Source organism: Paramisgurnus dabryanus, chromosome 17 (genome assembly GCF_030506205.2).
Source record: "Paramisgurnus dabryanus chromosome 17, PD_genome_1.1, whole genome shotgun sequence".
NCBI classification, from domain to species: Eukaryota; Metazoa; Chordata; class Actinopteri; order Cypriniformes; family Cobitidae; genus Paramisgurnus; species Paramisgurnus dabryanus.
This window is the reverse complement of record NC_133353.1, coordinates 7,208,473-7,230,919: the sequence shown is the minus strand read 5'-3', so window position 1 is coordinate 7,230,919 and position 22,447 is coordinate 7,208,473. Positions and strand designations below refer to the sequence as shown.

The following is a 22,447-nucleotide window of genomic DNA, read 5'->3' as shown; positions in this document are numbered from 1 at the left end:
GTATAAAGTACTAGCGACCCAGACTTGAGTAAAAGTACAAGTGCTCTATCAAAAAAGTGACTTGAGTAGAAGTTGAAGTGCTCTTTAAGCACAGCACTTAAGTGGAAGTACTAAAGTATTAAACATGTTTTGTACTTAAGTATTGCAAGTAGTTTATTTTAAAATATACTACTCAAGTACTGAAAGTAAAAGTACAAGTATTGTGTAATGTAGTTATTAAAGAAAACAGTCAAAAGTTTGAATATAATATTGTTTATATTATTTCAAATGTTTAAGCTAAAGGACACTTACAATTCCTTTGGCTGTAGCAGGAGTACAAGGACATGAATGTTCAGATAATTCAGATTAATTTAACTGATATGGCGATAGAGAATTCAGAATTAATGAAATATTAGTCGATAAAATGGTAATAGGTAAAGGTACAAGGTGTTTCATTGAATTTAGGTTTCCTTCTTTCGCGCACACTCGCCCTTTCTTGCGCATTCTCTCTCTCTCTGTCTTTCTCGCGCACTTTGGTTCTCTCTTCGCTTCACATTTGTCAACAACCCTGGCTCATATTTGTGAGTGAGAGGTCGGGAGGGGTCGCCCTTTACTATCTCCAATTGGTTCAGACCACCATGTGACCATGATTCGTAACATTTGAGAGTAACGAGTAACTATGCAGCACAAAAAAAATGTATTGGAGTAAAAGTATTAAACTCAAAGAAAAAATGTACTGAAGTAAAAGTGGAAGTAGGAGAAAAAAATAATACTTCAGTAGAGTACAGATACTGTCTTTTAGTACTTAAGTACAGTAGTGAAGTAGTTCTACTTCGTTACTATACATCTCTGCTTACAAGATTTATGATATTTCCTACAGAAAAAATACTAAGGCGAAACTTTTATAGTATACTTTAATATTTAAGAGAAGGATTTACAAGATTTATGATATTTCCTACAGAAAAAAAATACTACAGCGAAAATGTTATAGTATACTTTAATATTTACTATGGTAAGACTCACAAGATTTATAATATTTACTACAGAAAAAAATACTAAGGCGAAAATTTTATAGTATACTTTAATATTTACTATGGTAAGACTTACAAGATTTATGATATTTCCTACAGAAAAAAATACTAAGGCGAAACTTTTATAGTATACTTTAATATTTAAGAGTAGGATTTACAAGATTTATGATATTTCCTACAGAAAAAAAATACTACGGCGAAAATGTTATAGTATACTTTAATATTTACTATGGTAAGACTTACAAGATTTATGATATTTCCTACAGAAAAAAATACTAAGGCAAAACTTTTATAGTATACTTTAATATTTAAGAGTAGGATTTACAAGATTTATGATATTTCCTACAGAAAAAAAATACTACGGCGAAAATGTTATAGTATACTTTAATATTTACTATGGTAAGACTCACAAGATTTATGATATTTCCTACAGAATAAAATACTAAGGCGAAAATTGTATAGTATACTTTAATATTTACTATGGTAAGACTTACAAGATTTATGATATTTCCTACAGAAAAAATACTAAGGCGAAACTTTTATAGTATACTTTAATATTTAAGAGAAGGATTTACAAGATTTATGATATTTCCTACAGAAAAAAAATACTACAGCGAAAATGTTATAGTATACTTTAATATTTACTATGGTAAGACTTACAAGATTTATGATATTTCCTACAGAAAAAAATACTAAGGCGAAACTTTTATAGTATACTTTAATATTTAAGAGTAGGATTTACAAGATTTATGATATTTCCTACAGAAAAAAAATACTACGGCGAAAATGTTATAGTATACTTTAATATTTACTATGGTAAGACTCACAAGATTTATGATATTTCCTACAGAATAAAATACTAAGGCGAAACTTTTATAGTATACTTTAATATTTAAGAGTAGGATTTACAAGATTTATGATATTTCCTACAGAAAAAAAATACTACGGCGAAAATGTTATAGTATACTTTAATATTTACTATGGTAAGACTCACAAGATTAATGATATTTCCTACAGAAAAAAATACTAAGGCGAAACTTTTATAGTATACTTTAATATTTAAGAGTAGGATTTACAAGATTTATGATATTTCCTACAGAAAAAAAATACTACGGCGAAAATGTTATAGTATACTTTAATATTTACTATGGTAAGACTCACAAGATTAATGATATTTCCTACAGAAAAAAATACTAAGGCAAAACTTTTATAGTATACTTTAATATTTAAGAGTAGGATTTACAAGATTTATGATATTTCCTACAGAAAAAAAATACTACGGCGAAAATGTTATAGTATACTTTAATATTTACTATGGTAAGACTCACAAGATTTATGATATTTCCTACAGAAAAAAATACTAAGGCGAAACTTTTATAGTATACTTTAATATTTAAGAGTAGGATTTACAAGATTTATGATATTTCCTACAGAAAAAAAATACTAAGGCGAAACTTTTATAGTATACTTTAATATTTAAGAGTAGGATTTACAAGATTTATGATATTTCCTACAGAAAAAAAATACTACGGCGAAAATGTTATAGTATACTTTAATATTTACTATGGTAAGACTCACAAGATTTATGATATTTCCTACAGAATAAAATACTAAGGCGAAAATTGTATAGTATACTTTAATATTTACTATGGTAAGACTTACAAGATTTATGATATTTCCTACAGAAAAAATACTAAGGCGAAACTTTTATAGTATACTTTAATATTTAAGAGAAGGATTTACAAGATTTATGATATTTCCTACAGAAAAAAAATACTACAGCGAAAATGTTATAGTATACTTTAATATTTACTATGGTAAGACTTACAAGATTTATGATATTTCCTACAGAAAAAATACTAAGGCGAAACTTTTATAGTATACTTTAATATTTAAGAGTAGGATTTACAAGATTTATGATATTTCCTACAGAAAAAAAATACTACAGCGAAAATGTTATAGTATACTTTAATATTTACTATGGTAAGACTTACAAGATTTATGATATTTCCTACAGAAAAAATACTAAGGCGAAACTTTTATAGTATACTTTAATATTTAAGAGAAGGATTTACAAGATTTATGATATTTCCTACAGAAAAAAAATACTACAGCGAAACTTTTATAGTATACTTTAATATTTACTATGGTAAGACTCACAAGATTTATAATATTTACTACAGAAAAAAATACTAAGGCGAAAATTTTATAGTATACTTTAATATTTACTATGGTAAGACTTACAAGATTTATGATATTTCCTACAGAAAAAAATACTAAGGCGAAACTTTTATAGTATACTTTAATATTTAAGAGTAGGATTTACAAGATTTATGATATTTCCTACAGAAAAAAAATACTACGGCGAAAATGTTATAGTATACTTTAATATTTACTATGGTAAGACTTACAAGATTTATGATATTTCCTACAGAAAAAAATACTAAGGCGAAACTTTTATAGTATACTTTAATATTTAAGAGTAGGATTTACAAGATTTATGATATTTCCTACAGAAAAAAAATACTACGGCGAAAATGTTATAGTATACTTTAATATTTACTATGGTAAGACTCACAAGATTTATGATATTTCCTACAGAATAAAATACTAAGGCGAAAATTGTATAGTATACTTTAATATTTACTATGGTAAGACTTACAAGATTTATGATATTTCCTACAGAAAAAATACTAAGGCGAAACTTTTATAGTATACTTTAATATTTAAGAGAAGGATTTACAAGATTTATGATATTTCCTACAGAAAAAAAATACTACAGCGAAAATGTTATAGTATACTTTAATATTTACTATGGTAAGACTTACAAGATTTATGATATTTCCTACAGAAAAAAATACTAAGGCGAAACTTTTATAGTATACTTTAATATTTAAGAGTAGGATTTACAAGATTTATGATATTTCCTACAGAAAAAAAATACTACGGCGAAAATGTTATAGTATACTTTAATATTTACTATGGTAAGACTCACAAGATTAATGATATTTCCTACAGAAAAAAATACTATGGCGAAAATTTTATAGTATACTTTAATATTTACTATGGTAAGACTTATGATATTTCCTACCGATATTTTCCACAGAAAAAATACTAAGGCACAGCATTTTATTTGGGGTTTGCCCAGTCTCAATATAGCCTACTTGCTTAAGAGTTGAGCTTTTTATCTAACAACATAAAGACTGTTTGTTATTCTTACAAAATTGTCTTAGGAAATAAATCAACATCAAATTATACATTAAGCTATTAATCAAATTAATATATACAATATCATTTTTTTAATTTTGTACATTTTTATGCAATACACTAAATTAGTTTTCTCTCTTATTGTGTGTTTCTCTCTAATTGTGTAAAGATTGTGGGATTGATTCATTGGGAACATATACTGATAAAATGTAAACTTTGAATGCACTCCCTACTGAAAAATGCAGCTAAGACCAGCATAAGCTGGTTTTGGCTGGTTTAAGGTGGCAGTAGCTGGTTTGAGCTGGTCTTCCCAGCCTGGCAAAGCTGGTCATGCTGTTGGGTCAGCTGGTCTTCCAGCCTAACCAGCTAAGTCCAGCTAGACCAGCTTAAAGAGTGACCAAAACACAGCTAGATCAGCTAGCTAGACCAGCTTGCTTCACCAGCAATACCAGCTTAAACCAGTAGGGCTCCCTACTGAAAAATCCAACAGTAAGACCTACATAAGCTGGTAGCTGGTTTTAGCTGGTTTAAGGTGGCAGTAGCTGGTCTAAGCTGGGCCTTTCAGCCTGGCAAAGCTGGTCAAGCTGGACCAGCTTAAAAAGTGACCAAAACACAGCTTGTCCAGCTTGTTTTATACACTTTTACTTACTGTCTTGTACTGTAATCAGGGGCGCTGTAAAGGGGGGGTAAACAATGACGATTCTTGGGGCCCACGAGTAAGAGGGGGCCCAGAGAAGCCCCCAAAATTGTGGTGCTTAAAAAAATATTTAATAAAACACTACAAAAAATTACTTTCTTACTTAGTATTTTTGTCTTGTTTTCAGTAGAAATATCTAAAAATTCTTAAATTAAGATGCTTTTTCTTGATGAGCAAAATTACCTAAGTAAATAAGTCTAGTTTTAAGACAAATTAATATACAATTTAAGTAAAATTGTCCTTAAAACAATCAAAATTATCTGCCAATGGGGTGAGAAAAAAATTGTGAAATAAGATGTCTTTTTTCTTAAACACTTAATTCAAGTAAATTTTTCTCACCCCATTGGTAGTCAAAATACCATAAAAGCGCATGATTTTATGTAAATTAATATGAAAAAAGTCTCAGCTGTGTTGGGGGCCCTGTCAAGATTCTTTTCATGGGGCCCAAAATCTTTAGCAGCGCCCCTGACTGTAATGTAATTTACTGTCTACTGCTCTTGATGGTAAGATTGATAGTAGTGATTATGACGTCCATTGTAAAGTATGAAGAATATAAAGTAGTAAAGTTCTCTGCTCTGTTAATATTCCAAAATGTATCAGATGCTGCAAATAAAAAAACAACATTTGTAGTGATGGTAGAGACAGGTTTTTTTGCCCATATTTTAAATTTTGGGGGCTCTTTTAACTCCCTGTGGTATTGCCATTTTCCTGCATCAGTTACTATAGAGGTCAATGAATGTATTTGATAGTCAAACTGTAAATCTGAACACATGCCTCTAAATAATTTTTTAAAAAGACATCACGGTGACTGCCCAATAAATAAAAACACTTTCACAGATTCATAAACACTGACAGTACATTAAATACATATGTATGTGTTGTTCGCATTCAGAATCTGTAGTGCAAAATGAATGTGCAGGAAAATAGCAGTCCGCTCCCTCTCTTTCTCTCTTTCCCTCTCTCTTAGAGATTTTCAGAATCAATATCTAACTTTTGACACATCCAGAAATATCTCATAAGTATGAAAATGTTCAAGTGGAAACCTGTTACAAAATTTATATTCAAAGGAACATTTTTGTAAGAGATACACCACCCTCCACCTCCAATCCCCTTAACACACATTTCTCCCAAACTCAGCACTTTTACATTCTGCCTCTCTGAGCATAAACAGTAGAGCTCATGTCAGATTCATTGCACTCATAGGTTCTGTCTTTGTTTTATTTATTTTTTTTCCTTTTTGCATGTGAGTTTAATTTCTTAGAGCGCAATATAAAATATTACCAGTAATGTCAGCGTCCTCTTTTACAACCTGTTTAACATACTGTACAATCAGCATTTCTGAATTAGACCTTTTTAATTCCTTTTTTTTTTTTACTTGTTTTAAACCTTTTGCTTGAGTGAGTTGGATCAGTCATGACTTTGTCACCTCACAATGCTTACTGAGTTTTTCTGTGTTGTAACATCTCATAGTGATTTATTCACATTGATGCATTATACGCCTCTACTGATGCGAGCAATCTTTAACAATGACTTATTCTAATGCACAAGTCCTCTCTACCTCATTTGAATGAATATTTCATCACACCGAAGGTATATTCTGCTGTGAGACGGGTCTCCCGCAGCCATTTCTCAAGGTTAGACAGTTATCACAGAGCCAAGCTGAAAACAAGAGGTACAGCTGAAGCAGCAGCAGTGAATGATATCATACAATAACACCATCAAGAAAGAGACTGTGTTGACAGGGAGAAAACTAAACTGCATTATGCACTGTGAATTATAACAATCAAAGTCAACAAAGATAGAAACAATCTAGGTTAGGGTTAGATTGCAGATTGAATTAATTTCTGCACTACAAAGCAGCATTTGTTTACACACGTCTGGGAAAAAATGTTAATTGGTGTTAAGATGAGCTCATTATATAATCACTGAATACTGACATAGGCTAAATTATTTGCCTTGACCCCTCATGTAAAACACGCCAGACTGTTTTATTAATTCATTATCTGGCAATATTAATTATAATGAGGCAAGTGAAATGAAGTGATTAGGCTGGAATGCCCTTAAGTTAAGGCTCTAATTCAGAACTGATTTATGCAGATTAATCGGCTCTATTAACTCAATGCATTCTAATGTTCTAATGTACCTTGACACCTGGCGATCCTTTCATTAATCCTTGTCATAGAGACATTAGTTGCCATAGTAACACGACAGGTTTGTTTTAATAGATTTCTAGCACCTCTATTGACAACTTGTATGATTGCTTTTCTGGGAAAAACCTAATGGAGTAATCTAAAAAGAAACAGGAATGAGACATCTCAGAATACTTGAGGGTCTGAATTGATTCCTTTACGGTGCCTACTTATCGTTTAAACGTCAAAAGGAGATTGCTTTGATCTGAAAAGTGTTATTCTGCATTTCATTTCATAAATCCATACGTTGTGGATACAATGTTTGTTAAGTCCAAACAGAGATAAATGTGATAATGTCTGACTTTTAAATAAATAAGCACATGAAGAAAATACTTATTGAATAGCTTAAAAAAAACTGAGAAAAAAGAGAGACTATTGGTGTCCCTACAAGAAGTCGGACAATAAAGAATAATGTTAAGAGAATTCTTTGTGCCATCACCATGGCAACATGTTTTTCAGGCTTGTATTTCATGAATTGGTTATGAAAGAAATGTTCCATTACCATCAAAGCAATAAATACTTAATTATAAGATGTCATTTTCTTGGCTTGCACTTTAGAATATAAGACATTGGGGACAAATACAGAGATTCTCTCTCTCTCTCTCTCTCTCTCTGGATCGCTGTCATGTTATTTAAGGAGTACTAGAAGGCACAAATGATCCTCTTCACTGGTCTTTTTTTCAGGTGCACACACAAACAGCTGTATTTTAAATGCAACACCTGCTCAAATAAAATGGCAATCTTAAGAGACTCTTTGAGATAATGCAGCACTGCACTGTTCAATCTCTAGTGAGTTAAATGTTTCTCTTTTTCCATTTTCCCTCTATGTCCTCATAACATGTGTTCCCATCTTTTAACCATCAGGTCAGGACTCTTGGTTTATGAAATGTTATATGTAAAACTTTCATTTTAAGAGTGTAAAACACAAATGTAAATGCAAGTAAATTCTTCTGAATGACAATAATGCTATTATAAAATGTATGATTTTAATACCTCCTGTTTCTAAACAGCAATGAGATAAAACGGAGATCCAATAGACACGTTCGTCTCACTGTCCTAAAGTCTCTTGCTTCTCAGATTTTTTAGACCTCAGTAATGGCACACGTGTCTCACAAAAGGTCTTAAAGAGCACCTATTGTCCGATTCACGTTTTTAAATTTCCTTTGGTGTGAAACCGTGGGTTCACACCAGCCGCGTTTGAGGCGTCAAAATCGCGTCTACCGCGTCTAGTTTGCCGTTTAACATTTTGAGTTTACTTGCTTCCTTCGCATGTGAAAGCCGTGCATGAAATTCTAGTCACTGAGACATTCACGCAGAAATTTGCATCATGGGAGGGGCTTCTGCGACTTAGCTGCTTTCTGTAATCACGTCACTACTAGAGCAAGCTCCCGATTGGTCAACGCAGCGCTTTTTTTCGCTAAAGTTCAATGCTCAATTCACGTCATTTGTGGGAACTAGACATGTGAATAAGGCGAAAACCGCGTCTACCGTGCCGCACTAAATGCCTCATTCGCTTCAGGAGACCTCGACATGCGTTTTTTAACCATAAACCACGCAAGCACATTGTATTATACCAAATACACAAAATAACGTTGTTTTTTAACAATGAAATAGTTGCTCTTTAAACCATGCTTATATTTGCCAGAGGATGCAATCAAAATTCTGAGATTTTAATTGAACATTTCTCATAAATTTCCTTCAAGATGAAATGGTCAATAATGAGACATTACTCAGGTCAGCATTAAATTCCTTTAGCAATTATAAAATTGCAAAATCTCTAAAATATCTTCTGGATTGTGCTAACAATATGATTTATTCTCTATATTAAATAAAACAGAAATACAACACTACCTTGATTAGATTTATGTATTGCCTTGCAAGATCAGTGGTTTAAATAGTCAAAATGAAATAAAGTGCCATCTGCTGGTCAAAAAAATGTCCAAATAGCACCATATTCAGTGTCACAAACATTAACTGCTAAAACTCTATAGGTTAAAGGTTGCTATTGGCTAGTACACTTAGTGAAGTGTGCTGGTAACAGTCATGTTTCCCAAACCACATGAAGCACTCCCCAGCCTGAGCTGAAGCATTCATTTGAGACCGGGCTAAGTGGTTTTTAGGAAAGCGGCGTGCAATTGTGGCTCCTGTGGCCTCTGTTTCCTGTTTGGGCAGGAAGTCGGTCTGATACGTAGAGTGGTCCTGCTTTCCTGAGCCAAGCAGGGTGTTGTGTTGTTGGCATAGACGGAAATGAGAATTATGCTGTCGTCTCTCATCAAGACATTTCTTACGCCCCAAGCCCTGTACAAATACACAACGGCGAAATAACTAACTGACATTAAAGAGATATAAAAGATGTACAAAAATAGATATGGTAAATTTACCTGATCATACCCCTCAATAGTGTCCTGCAGAGTTGGACGATTATCATGCATTGATAATGTATAGTCTCTGCCCACTGTTTTCTGCAATTGAATTGTTTTCTTTTAATGTGATTATTTAAATGTGACTGATCAGAATTATGCTTTTGTAAGCCAAACATCCCCTCATGCCAATGAAATATACACTATAATTATACTAAATGACTGATGTCCGTATCTGACCTTTTCAAGATTAATGAATATTTTGGGATATCTCTTTTCTCCTTGTGTCAGGGGTTTAGGGACCCCATGTGCCAGCATGAAACCTGTACTGGTACACAGTTCTCTGGTTTGTTCTGTTTTGGGTGTCTGCATATGCATAACCTGGAAAACAAGAGCAGTCAGACTAAATAAACGAGCTAAATATTGATAGGAATGTGTGGTTAAATAAGTTCAGCTTACCCAGTTTAGACTCTTGTTCTTGTTGAAGTATCTCTTGCCTCCTTTACTCATTGTTACAATGTGAATGTGAATGTTTATGGCTTCAAGACAAGCAAATAACTTAATGTTACATTCCCAAATGTCGCAGTTGACTCGTTGATTGAACTCAGGTGCCTAAAAGCAAAGACGCTGGTTTTGTAACCATGACGACGGAACACAGTCGATATTTATATTTATGAAATTATATATATATTTTTACTTTGTACACTAAAATGCTAATTACTCAATTATTATAACAAGAAAACTATGTTTTACACATAAAAAATATCGTTTTACAAAAAAAATCGAAATAGGATTAAACAAGAATTAATGGTAATATTTATGTTTGTTAATTTATGTTAATTATCTATACATTTTCCGTTAAACCAGTTTATATAAAATATAAATGATATATGCTAAAAAGCATCATTATTAAAACACGAAAATAATAATTAGCAGAAATTTTAACACAAAAAAGATTAAAACAAACAATAACATTAATTTTATTTTTAATATTTTACATTACATTAAATATATATAAATCTTTCTTTAAATCAATTTATATAATATTAAAATGTGATATAAACTAAAAAATAAAAATGTAAATAAAATAAAAAATATAAACATTATCTGAATATTAATACATTTATTAATTTAATTAAATATTATATTAAGTAGTTGTATTGAAAACTATATTTATTATTATAAATTATTTAAATTAAAACTGGTAGTAATTTGTCAGCGTTTCTACACTTTTCTATTTTTTTTTTTTTTCTACACTTTTCTACACCGTTCTAGAAAGCGGTGTCGCGACGTCACTTCCGCTTCCGGTAAGAGGTTCTGTAAGTTTACAGTGGTCAGTGTGAGAAGCTGCCAGATGAGATAGAGAGCTCAAATCTACAAAACATCAATTATATTTAACTCTTTATTAATCTAATATCTAACTAGGTGCTATCGATTGAAGTGTCAAGCTAAAATCACACAGATATATCGATATCGAAGCTGCAACAGCGAGCAGGATATTAATAAAAGCACATGATGGTGTTATGCATACTGGTATGTGTGTAGACAGTAAAGCAGACTTATGAAGAATCACAGGATAAATTGATAGAATCGGCTATTTTATATTCTCAAATTCGTCGTTTTGTGAATTTTCTGGATGGATAACTGTGGTAAACATGATGAGCTCTCAGGATAACAAGACGGAGTTGGAGCAGAGAGATGAGGACGAACAGACCAGTGCTGCCAGTGAAGACAACAGACAGGTTTGAGTCTTTGTAACTGGAGTCACAGTAATACTGTTACACAATAATGTAATACTGCAAGGTAGTCAGTGATCAGTTCAAGGCATCACAGAAATCTTTCAGGATTTATGAAAGTAACCATGAGAATTGTATTAGTTTTAAAGGAACCCCAAAATTGCTTTCTACTCGTAATATGTTGGGTTCTGTTGGTGGGATGTTATATGGCAGGTTTGGAACCAACATCGCATAAGACCCACTAGAAACACAATAGATAATTTTTTTATTATGGGTATACATGTGCTGCATCAGTTGTGCCAACATTGTTTATTTTGTAGGGGGCGGATCTGGGCAACAATGAAGTGAAGAGTCGTGCAGTTGTGAAATATTCAGCGGCTCCGCCCCCCAGCACCTATGCATTATTGCAGGAGAAGACCGACCTCAAACTGCCTCCCGCTAACTGGCTGAGAGAAAATGCCCAGCTGGGACCTGCAGGGACCACGGTGCTCGGGTCTAGCCGGAAAAGCAAACCTTTCTCTAGGTATGACTGAATTTACTTTGAGTTGTAACGAGCCTACACCTCTGTATTAGGTGTGAGCTTTAAAGCTGATATGTCCATGTTGTCTTTGATTTCAGTTTTGGGATGGCGTATGACTTCATTGACTGTATTGGTGATGATGTTGACGTTGTGTCTGATTCAGAGGTGAGTTCGATCTTCTATTGTTGTTAGCGGGGCTGTGACTCTATTTCTTTGTTTATATAAATGAACAGATTAATAAGTTTAATGTTTATTGGTTATATAAATAGAACATTAAGAAGTTGCTGAAGATCCCGTACAGTAAGTCTCACGTCAGCATGGCTGTTCATCGAGTTGGCGGCACTCTGCTGTTGGATGATCTTGACATTCAGGAACTGTTTATGAGATCATCACAGGTAACAGAAAAAGTTCACTGCTCCTTCTGGTTACCAGCGATGAGCCTTAACCACTACATCACAGAACCTCAGTGTTTGGATGTGTTGTTTTTGCAATGGTATATGACCATATATGTCTTCATTAAATTCAAACTGATCAGAAGCCCCATTGACTCCATGTTTAAGTGCTATAATTGGGTCCGCAGTGCTTGTATCAACCTAGAAAATGTGAAAAAGAACAACCCAGTAACTTAGTTTTGGTAAACCAATCTCTGCAAGCATGTGAAAAAATAGTTCATTGAAATTTGGCTCCCCTTGTGATGTCAGAAGGGGATAATACAGCCCCTTAATCTGCACTTTTCAACCACAGCACTGCCATTTAGTGCAGAGATCAGCTCATTTGCATTTTAATGGATGCACCCAAAATGGCACATTTTTGCTCACACCCACAAAGTGGCAATTTTAACATGTTAAAATAAATTATCTGTATGGTATTTTGAGCTAAAACTTCACATACATACTCTGGGGACACCAACGATTTAATTTACATTTAAGAAAAGAATTGTCCCCTTTAATCAGAACAAAGAAATTTATACATGAGGGTAAGTAAATTCATTTTTGGGTGAACTATCCCTTTAAGTGTGAGCTCATCTTAAACTTGAGCAATAGCAGGAACCTGCAGGCTCTCTTGAACCTAAATGATGAAATGCTAATGTATGTATCTTAATAAAAAGAATGAAAAATAAATATGGATGGACATTCAAACTTTGCTTAAACAAGAAGGCTGATGGTGGCACGATGCTGATCGTGACTATCTAATACCTTTCAGATCATTTTTATTAAACTTTAAACTGTTCTCACTGTAGACCGGAGACTGGACATGGCTGAAGGAGTTTTATCAGCGTCTCATTGACCAGAAGTGGCAGAGAAAAAAGAAAAGTAAAGAACATTGGAATGAGAAAGCCATTCTCTCAAAATTTCTCTATTACAGGTGAGAACCATTTTAACACAGTTACCATCCCATGAAAACATCGGCTACCATCACCTGACTGTATTATTTCCACAATTCTCTCAGTATTAACAGTAATGGGGTGCCCGTGACATCAGATACAGACCAGACAGCAGGCGATGGTTGTGGGACGGGGAGTGATGGGCCGTCTTGGCCTGCGACCTTCACCAATTCCTCTTCTGCTTCAGAGGAGCCTGCAATACCCAAAGAGGTGCAGTTTTTCTTCTCTAGCTCATTTCCTAAAGGAGACATATTAATAAAATCTGACTTATCCATGTTTAAGTGATATAATTGGATCCCCAGTGCTTCTATCAACCTATAAAATGTGAAAAAGATCAACTCAATAACTTTGGTAAACCATACACTGCAAGCATGTGGAAAATAAGTACTTGAAATTTGGCTCCCCTTGTGATGTCAAAAGGGGATCTTATTATAATAACACCGTCCCTTAATCTGCACTATCCAACCATGGCACTGACATTTAGTGCAGAGGGAGAAAGAGAGAAAAAATTGACAGCACAATTGAGTTTCAATTTCAACAAAACAACATTATGGCAATCAGTGTTTTTATTTCATAATTTTTGCTGACGCTTACAAAGTTGCAATTTTAACATGCTATAATAAGTTATGTATATGGTATTTTGAGCTGATACTTCACATATTGGGGTACACCAAGATTTATTTTACATCTTAAAAAAGTCCCCTTTAAGACACATGTTTTGAGTTTTCCAGGACTGAGTCCTCCACATCGCTTATGTTTTCCAGGAGCAGGTTGACACTTATGATTTTGGTCACGTGTCTTCAATTCCTAAAGAGCAGAACCTGCCTACATTATTCAATGAAGGAGAAAACAGCCAGGTAATAATTATAAATGTTGTTTACATTTCACATTGTTATGATTTCAGAGCTATTTAGCATGAAGGTGATGTCTGTCTGTCATTTTTCACATCAATATATTATCTCCTGTACCAGCTTAACATCCAGGACAAGTAAAAGTAAGTCATTTGTGGGTTAAATTCCCCTGAAAAGTATTAAAACATAGCTCTGCTTGTTCGTGCCAGACACCACCAGTCCAACATAGCACCATTTGCTTATCTATTGATGTGAGCTATGGGCAGATATTTGTTTGACCAATGAAAGACAAAGTTTGCAATTTCATAAAGTGATGCATATTAATTACACAACTTATCATTAATGCTGGTTCACTTAACGTGTTACTCTGTGTCCCAGGGTTTGAAGAACGACTTTGTCCGAAACATATTATGGACTTTTGAGGACATCCACATGCTTGTGGGATCAAATATGCCAATATTTGGAGGTGGTCGGTACCCAGCAGTCAGTCTCCGACTCAGGTCAGAGTTGAACCTTTTCACACATTTTAAGCACATTTAATTTGTTTTAAAATGTATACATTTTGTAGCTACTCTGAATGGCATGAATAAAGTGATTTATTTTTCTCCAACCAGGGACAACAATAAACCAATCAACGTCCTGACAGGAATCGACTACTGGCTGGATAATTTAATGTGTAATGTACCAGAGTTGGTCATGTGTTTTCATGTTAATGGCATCGTACAGGTAAATACAGAATATAGAAATATATGTTAGTAACGTATGTCTATAAGTGCAGGCATTGAACATCTTCTTGTTTATAGAAATATGAGATGATTAAAACAGAGGACATCCCAGATTTGGAGAACTCCAGATTTTCGACGCGAGTTGTGAAGGACATTGCACAGAATATCCTATCGTTCCTAAAATCCAACTGTACCAAAGAAGGCCACACCTACTGGCTTTTCAAAGGTGTGTCACTCTTTATTTCATTGTGATTTAAGGTCATTGTTACAAACAACTAATACAAAACATTTTATCCTCTATCCAGCCAGTGGAAGTGACATCGTGAAGTTGTACGATCTCACAACCCTTTGCGAAGAGGCAGCCGAGGAGAAATGCCAAAACCCTTTCAAGTTACCTGTAGCTGTGCTGCTCTACAAGTACGATTTACCTTCATAACACCATCTGTCATTAGGGATGCACCGATACCGATACTGGTATCGGGTATCAGCCTCGATACCACATTTTCTAAAGTACTCGTTAAAAGTCCCCCGATACCAGGGTTCGATACCACGGTCTGCGAAATGTCTATGTTTGAGCGGCGTGTAAGGGGTTAATGCCTCTTGTGTTGTCCAAAGAGGCAGAGTTTACAATGAACTGGAAAACTAGTCCCTTGTTTTTTTGTTAAATTATATTACTAAAGCTGTTACCTGTAAATTTAAATCATGTTTTTTTTATTAAGTACTTGGTATCGGTATCGGCAAGTACTGAAATGCAAGTACTCGTACTCGTACTCATATTCCAAAAAAGTGGTATCGGTGCATCCCTATCTGTCATGTTCCCCTGCCGTTGTCGGCATTAGTATCCCAAACAAAGTGTTGTTTTATATTACAGAGTTGCCAGTAACATGATCCTAAAGAAAAGCCAAAACGGGAAGAACTACGGCACAATCCGAACTCTGTTACTCAACTGTATTAAACTTCTGGATGAGGAGAGACATCCACAGGTATAAAACTACTGAAGTCTCTCTACACTTTTATTCTTGCCCGATGTGATTTCTCATTATGTTCTCCGTGTGCTGGTGTAGATCATCGCCTCTGCCCACTACATGCTAGCAGAACTCTTCCAGTTAGACGATGTGAATGAAGAGGTGAGCGACGGGGAATCTCTGAAGGGCGGAGGCTCTGAAGACAGCTACAGTGATGAAGATGAGGAGGAGGAAGATGATGAAGATGACGGATGCTCCTACAGCACCTCCTCTAAGCCACAGGATGACTCAAAAGCCGTAGCTATCATAAAGTCTGTCGGGGAGCTGTCTGTTCCGGAGAAATACAAGAGCACTCACCAGATCAGAGTATGATGTTGAATGTTTATGCTGGAGAACCGTTTCTTTTGTTCAGTCAAGTTATGTTGAGATGTATTTGTTGGAAAGTGTTTGAGGGACTAAATGGATTTCTTTCTTTTTAAAGGTGCATTGTGTAACTTTTAGAAGGATCTCGTTGACAGAAATGCATTATAATATACATAACTATATTATCAATGGTGACTTTAGATAATGAACTGTATTGTTTTTATTATCTTAGAATGAGATGTTTTTATCCACATACAGTAGACCTAAACATACAAACTGTTCTATATAGCGCGTTTCGTCCCTACGTTGTCTCAGATGACGACATGGTTGTCTTGTGGCGGCTACCATGTGGGTTTTGAAATTGAGGGGTGAGCTGTTGGTTGCAATTCGCAATCTCACCACTATATGCTGCTAAATTTTACATGCACCACCTTTAAAAAAAACCTTGTTAGTTTCTTTAGTTTCTTATCTCTCTCTTATTATTTTTTCTACATTTTTGTTATATAATAACTAATTTTCTGCTCTCTTTCAGCCTAACTATTCGTTTCCTGTGTCACAAGACAAAGAAGAGAAGTGTCGACTGGTTCTCAGCTATGTTCTTAAAGTAAGTGCGGTGGATTGTGTTTATGTGCGTTTTCTTTATATTCAGTACTGTGCAAAAGTCTAATGCTGTGTTTACACCAACCGCGTTAGAGGCGTGAATCGCGAGTGATTTCAATGTTAAATCAATGTGAAGACGCGTTGACGCGCGGCAGGAGGTCTCGCGGTGCGGATGAGGTGTTTGGCGCGGCGCGTAAGACACGATTCCGCTTCATTCGTGCGTCAAGTTCGAATGGCCCGAATTGAGCGCCTGCCGCAGTACGCGGGCTATGCACATATGGTGCTTTTTGTGCATTTTGCGTTTGACGCGAATTGGCCTCTGATGCCCGAGTTAAAAAATTTGAACTTTGGCGGAATTTCGCGCAGCGTTAACCAATCAGGAGCCTGCTTGCTGCTGTGGCGGCAACCCCGCCCGGAGTCACTCATTCAACCTGAAGGAACACTTGATATTGTCTGTAAGCAGTCACCCGGAGCTATACGACACAAGTTCTTATTTCTATAAAGACAGGAATAAAAAGGACCTTGCTTGGAAGAGTGTCAGTGAGGACATCGGGCAACCTGGTTAGTTGTAATACACATTTCACTTTTGAGTCATGTGACGTTTATTTTCCCCCTATAGTAAGGTGACTAAATACAAACCGGTAACTCTCTTGATAAATACACAATCAACATCAGTCATCTTGCAAACAAAGTATAAAAAAAACAAAGTATAAAATACAAGTGTCTGTAGACCTTGCTGAAATATGGATTGCCGTAAAAACTCATCACATAGTTTTCTCTTAATTGACGAGATATCTAACATGATTTTTTGTGTAGGGTCTGAAAGCAGTAGACAGCAGTATAAAGAAAGAAAGTGACCTACCAGCCGCCGACCCCACCACCCCGATTCCTCTGAAGTACGAGGAAAGATCTCAAACAGGAGCTGGAGATGTGGAGAAAGAGATCGCTCTCCTCCTGGACAGAGGTGAGTAATCCTCCGATACTCAACCAGAGACTGATCCTTCTCCTTTTCCGTGATGCCTTGTCTTTAACTGTGTCTCCCTCACTGTCCTACATGGTTCAGTCGGTCCGTGTAACGAGGAACTAACAGTGCCGACGCGCTCCGGTATGATCCCGGGCACCTGGCAGCACCGTGTGAAACAGCAGCTTTTCCTGAAAGCATCAAAAGCTTACTACATCCTGTCAGATGCTGCGTCCAACCTGATGAAGTACGGCCGGGCACTGCGCTACATCAAACTGGCTTTGCAGTGTCATGGTAAGAAAGTCCAGCATTTGACAACGTACAAAATGTGCAGTGGTGTGACTTAGTAGTTAAAAGATTTCAGCTGCAGGTTATAGATTCATGTCCTTGGTGTTGCTAGCACTGTGCTTTACTAGTTGTGCTACAGCAAATGGCAGGTGTTTGGGGGCTAAATATGTATATTCTCTCTGTCTGTAGATGCGTATTGCTCCATCAGTGGTGGTCTCCACCCACAGGTGCTTTTGTTTCACTGTCAGTGTCTGTCTCTGTGTGGAGATGTTCAGCTGATGTTGGCCCAGAATGCCTCCAACAGAGCAGCATACCTTGAGGAGTACAACTATCAGACCAAAGATGACCAGGAGATCTTACACTGCCTGCATCGTGAGAGCTCCTGCCAGGGTATGAACACCAGATGACAAACCTCTAGAAGTCTCTGTCTTAACATCTGTTTTACTTCGACCGCAATATTGGTCTTTATAAATTAGTATACTGACCGATGATTTGTTTTTCCACTTTCAGCCTTCAGCATGGCTACCGATCTGGCCACAGACCTGGAGTACCAGCTGATCATCAGCAGAAAGTGTTATGAAGCTGCCCATGATCTTTTAGCCTCAGGAGTGCTGAAAGATTTGGGACAGGAGCAGTTGGGTCAGGTTCTGAAACGGCTCGGCAACATCCGCAACGAGATGGGCGTCTTCTACATGAACCAAGCGGCGGCCATGCAGACCGAGAAAGAAGGAGGTGAGAAGTTTTTTTTTTAAGGTTGGTGAAGTTATTGGTACAGTCCCTAGAAGAGCACGATAATGATGACAGCTCTAACCTATTTGATAAGCCCCATTAAAGATGTTTGTGAATAACGGATTAGTTATCCTTGTCTCTTATTCCTCTAGAGCGCAGGAGTGTGTGCGTGGCCGAGCAGGAGTTGTGGAAGAAGAGTTTCTCGTGTTTCGAGAAGGGCATGCAAAATTTCCAAGCAATTTCAGACTCAGTGAACACGTCCCTGCTGCTGTGTAACATTGGGCGTCTCATGCGCATCTGCGCACAGGCTCACTGTGTCGTGACATCGGAGCGAAGCCGTGGGGAGTTCTCACCCGAAGAGGCTTTATACTACAATAAGGTACAAATTTACACACATCTAAAGCGGGCTTTTTACGATTGTACGACGTAGCCTACGCAGAGACACGTGAACTCTATGCATTAGCATACAGGGTATCCTGACTAGCACGTCTCCCAAAATGTAACAGTACATCAATGCTACGTGAACTGCAAGCGCTGTGATTGGTCTGCCACAGAACAAACACGTCATCGTCTGAGACAACATAGTAACTAAAACGCGATCTATCAAACTATTTGTCTGTTTAGGGCTACTGTAGAAACATGATGGCGCGAAATGGCGACTTCAAAAACAATACCTTTAATTTTGCAGGGTCCTTTATACACCACTGATAATATAGTTATGCATATTATATTGAATTTCTGTCAAGAGATCCTGATAAATGTTGCACATGTTTATATTAGCAGTAAAAATGGGATTGTCCTCTTCTGATATACTAATATCTGTCTGTGTCACATTTAGGCGATTGAATACTATCAGAAAGCCCTGAAGTCCCTGGGTTGCAGAGACAGTCATCCTGCAGTCTGGGATTCTGTTAACTGGGAACTTTCGACAACGTATTTCACTTTGGCCACACTTCTGCAGGATTACGCTCCACTGTCCCGTAAAGCACAAGAGCAGGTACCACACACACACAGACTTTATTCTCACAAAACACACACTGCCATCAGCCTAAGACGATACGATTTGATGTGATCGTGATGTGTTTCAGATCGAGAGGGAGGTCACAGAGACCATGATGAAGTCCCTGCGGTACTGCGATCTCCAGACAGAATCCGCCCGCCAGCCGCTATACCAGTACAGAGCGGCGACTATCCATCACAGACTGGCTTCAATGTACCACAGCTGTTACCGTAACCAGGTACACGATCAGATGCAGATGTTAACTTACAATGCTGTGTTTTGTAGCACACTCAAACTGTCTTTTCTCTCAGGTTGGAGACGAAAGCATCCGGAAGCAACACAAGGCTCAGGCGGAGCAGCATTACAGTAAAGCCGTGCGTCTCTTTGTGAATCTGAGCGACGCCCCGTGCGAGCTGCTACGCACGCTTTTGGAGAGAGTGGCGTTTGCTGAGTTCACCATGGCAGGTAAGAAACGTGCGCCATAGGAGACCGCAGCTGAAACAGGATGATACAGAAGCAAAAACTCCAATGTTTTGTTTCCAGGTCAGAACAGCAATGCAGTCAAACTGAAGACTCTGACGGGAGCTCTGGAGACGATGCGCGAAACTCGACACGCTTTCAAACTCATCCATAAAGAACTGATGGAGCAAGAGGAGAAAGTGGTAAATACACGCACACAAAGTTTAAAGGATTAGTCCTTTTTCTTAAAAAAAAAAATTAATTTACTCACCACCATGTCATCCAAAATGTTGATGTCTTTCTTTGTTCAGTCGAGAAAAAAATATGTTTTTTGAGGTAAACATTCCAAGATTTTTCTCATTTTAATGGACTTTAATGGACGCCAACACTTAACAGTTTTAATGCAGTTTAAAATTGCAGTTTCAAAGGACTCTAAACGATCTCAAACGACACATAAGGGTCTTATCTAGCAAAACAATTGTCATTTTTGGCCACAACTTCTCGTCTTCCTCTGGCTGTGTGACGAGCCAGCGCGACCTCACGCAATACGTCATCACTTCAAGAGGTCACGAAGGATGTATGTGAAACTACGCCCCAGTGCTTACAAGTGTGGAGAAAAAGGAGCGTTCCGACATTGTTGTATGTCGAATGATACTAATTAATGTCTTTGTGTCAGTTTATTGCTTAAAATGGTACGCAAATGTGCGTTTCATATATGTAACACGTGACCTTTCGACGTCATTACGCAATTACGTAAGGAGGAAGACGAGAAGTTGTGGTTTAAAAGTGCATATTTTTTATTTTTCTTGCTAAAAATGACAATTGTTTCGCTAGATATGACCATTATTGCGCAAAGTCCTTTAAAACTGCAATTTTAAACTGCATTCAAACTGTTAAGTGTTGGGGTCCATTAAAGTCCATTAAAATGAGAAAAATCCTGGAATGTTTTCCTCAAAAAACATAATTTCTTCTCGACTGAACAAAGAAAGACATCAACATGAAATGACTAATCCTTTAAGTGTATTTCAAATGTGCAAATAATACACAAATGTATTAAAATGTAACATGCTTAGAAACAAAATTAAACCACCATGTCCAATGCACCCAGTGTTTTTCTTGATTTATTGTACTCTTTGGACAGATACTCACTCTTGAAGACTCGGATAAGCCTGCAGAAGTCCAGGGTTCAGATGGTTCCTCCTCATCTGAACTAAACACAGAAGAAGTTGTGAAGTTGATGGGCGTGTTTGAACCCAGTTTCTCCTTCCTGCTGCTTCAGATGATGAAACTCAGTACTGCAAGTAAACGTAAACTCAGGTGAGGGATATGACATCTATACACACAACCTTTATATTTCACATTGTTACTGAAATCCTATAATTTTTTATGAATTTACCATGTGTAGTGTTAAAGAAGAGGAGCAGGTGAAGGCCTACAAGAACGTCTATTCTCGGCTGTTACGGGCCGATAAGTCCGTCCCGCTCATCCAGCGGGTTTCCCTCTATCTGGAGCTGCTGGATCAGCTGAACCCACCCACAGGAAGTGAAGAAACGAAATCAACATCTTGAGATTTACTTATAAACCAGCTGGTTTGAACAGTCTAAAGCACGCTCCTGTCTTTGGCTTTTTTATCCTAATTGGGAATGTATGGATAGAGTTATAACAATCCTGCTCTTGGATAAAAGCTGATGAAATAAGGCATTATAAAAGATGGCGTGATATCAACTTTTAAAAGAGCCTTAGAAATGTGAACACCGCTTTCACCAGCAGTGCCTTTCCTTATGCTCATAGTCATACAGTATATGTTACAGGACGTCCTATGTGAGCAGACATAGACTCATTATACACTCATCAGTGATTTTGTGACATTTGTTTAAAATGAAAACAAATGATGATGAGAAATCCAAACTGTACAGTTGTTTGTAGAGCAGATATTTATTTCTAATTAGACAATATGTACAAAATGTGAACCTGTGATGCTGTTTCACACACTTGGGGCTGGAACATATTCATGGACCTTTTCATTTTTTAGTTAATGAATAAGCTGATAAATTGAAAAACAAAAATGTGCAATATTTTGGCAAGCCTCAATGCAACCGATGTATTGTTTAAGGTCATTTGTGTTTGCTTGGCTTTAACAAGTCTGCAATAAAGATTTTAAAAACGCTATTGTTTGGTCTGTCGTTAATCTATACATGAAACTCAAGACATTTCTATTAAAGAAAAACAAATTTCTTATATCTGGTTAAACAATGATAGCTTTTTAGGACACTGAGCTAAACTCTTGTCAAAAAGCAAAAGTAAAAAGAATCAAAAATATCTAGTTGCTAATCAAAATACAACAAGTAAACATCTATCCAAACTTTATTTTAGTTATCCATTGGCATATGTTAGTTTATTTCA

At 36.2% G+C, this 22,447-nt stretch overlaps 2 protein-coding genes across 2 annotated transcripts; one reads left to right on the top strand and one right to left on the bottom strand.

Annotated features, from left to right (window-relative positions):
* Positions 1-9,095: 9,095 nt before the first annotated feature.
* tex36 (testis expressed 36) lies at positions 9,096-10,045 on the bottom strand. Its single transcript, XM_065255566.1, has 4 exons — positions 9,923-10,045; positions 9,704-9,844; positions 9,485-9,565; positions 9,096-9,401 (listed from the first exon to the last, which is right to left on the bottom strand). The coding sequence occupies exons 1-4, from the start codon at positions 9,971-9,973 to the stop codon at positions 9,096-9,098; spliced, it is 579 nt and encodes a 192-aa protein (XP_065111638.1). The 5' UTR covers positions 9,974-10,045.
* Positions 10,046-10,760: 715 nt separating this feature from the next.
* Positions 10,761-22,211, top strand: edrf1 (erythroid differentiation regulatory factor 1). The gene is made up of 25 exons (XM_065253967.1): positions 10,761-11,205; positions 11,520-11,722; positions 11,818-11,884; positions 11,989-12,114; positions 12,960-13,084; positions 13,169-13,313; positions 13,868-13,960; positions 14,333-14,454; positions 14,569-14,680; positions 14,758-14,905; positions 14,985-15,096; positions 15,551-15,662; positions 15,744-16,010; positions 16,540-16,611; positions 17,424-17,571; positions 17,671-17,862; positions 18,046-18,246; positions 18,367-18,588; positions 18,738-18,964; positions 19,424-19,582; positions 19,674-19,823; positions 19,897-20,050; positions 20,129-20,247; positions 21,186-21,361; positions 21,450-22,211. The coding sequence occupies exons 1-25, from the start codon at positions 11,119-11,121 to the stop codon at positions 21,610-21,612; spliced, it is 3,702 nt and encodes a 1,233-aa protein (XP_065110039.1). The 5' UTR covers positions 10,761-11,118; the 3' UTR covers positions 21,613-22,211.
* Positions 22,212-22,447: the final 236 nt, after the last annotated feature.

Excerpts from the sequence above, each read along its gene's own strand:
- edrf1 (XM_065253967.1), top strand. The coding sequence starts at position 11,119 with ATGATGAGCTCTCAGGATAACAAGACGGAGTTGGAGCAGAGAGATGAG. Across the intron at positions 13,961-14,332 it reads ATGAAGGAGAAAACAGCCAG|GGTTTGAAGAACGACTTTGT; the intron begins GTAATAATTATA and ends TCTGTGTCCCAG. Across the intron at positions 20,248-21,185 it reads TGGAGCAAGAGGAGAAAGTG|ATACTCACTCTTGAAGACTC; the intron begins GTAAATACACGC and ends CTCTTTGGACAG.
- tex36 (XM_065255566.1), bottom strand. The coding sequence starts at position 9,973 with ATGAGTAAAGGAGGCAAGAGATACTTCAACAAGAACAAGAGTCTAAAC. Across the intron at positions 9,566-9,703 it reads TATTCATTAATCTTGAAAAG|AAAACAGTGGGCAGAGACTA; the intron begins GTCAGATACGGA and ends ATTCAATTGCAG. Across the intron at positions 9,402-9,484 it reads CTATTGAGGGGTATGATCAG|GGCTTGGGGCGTAAGAAATG; the intron begins GTAAATTTACCA and ends GTATTTGTACAG.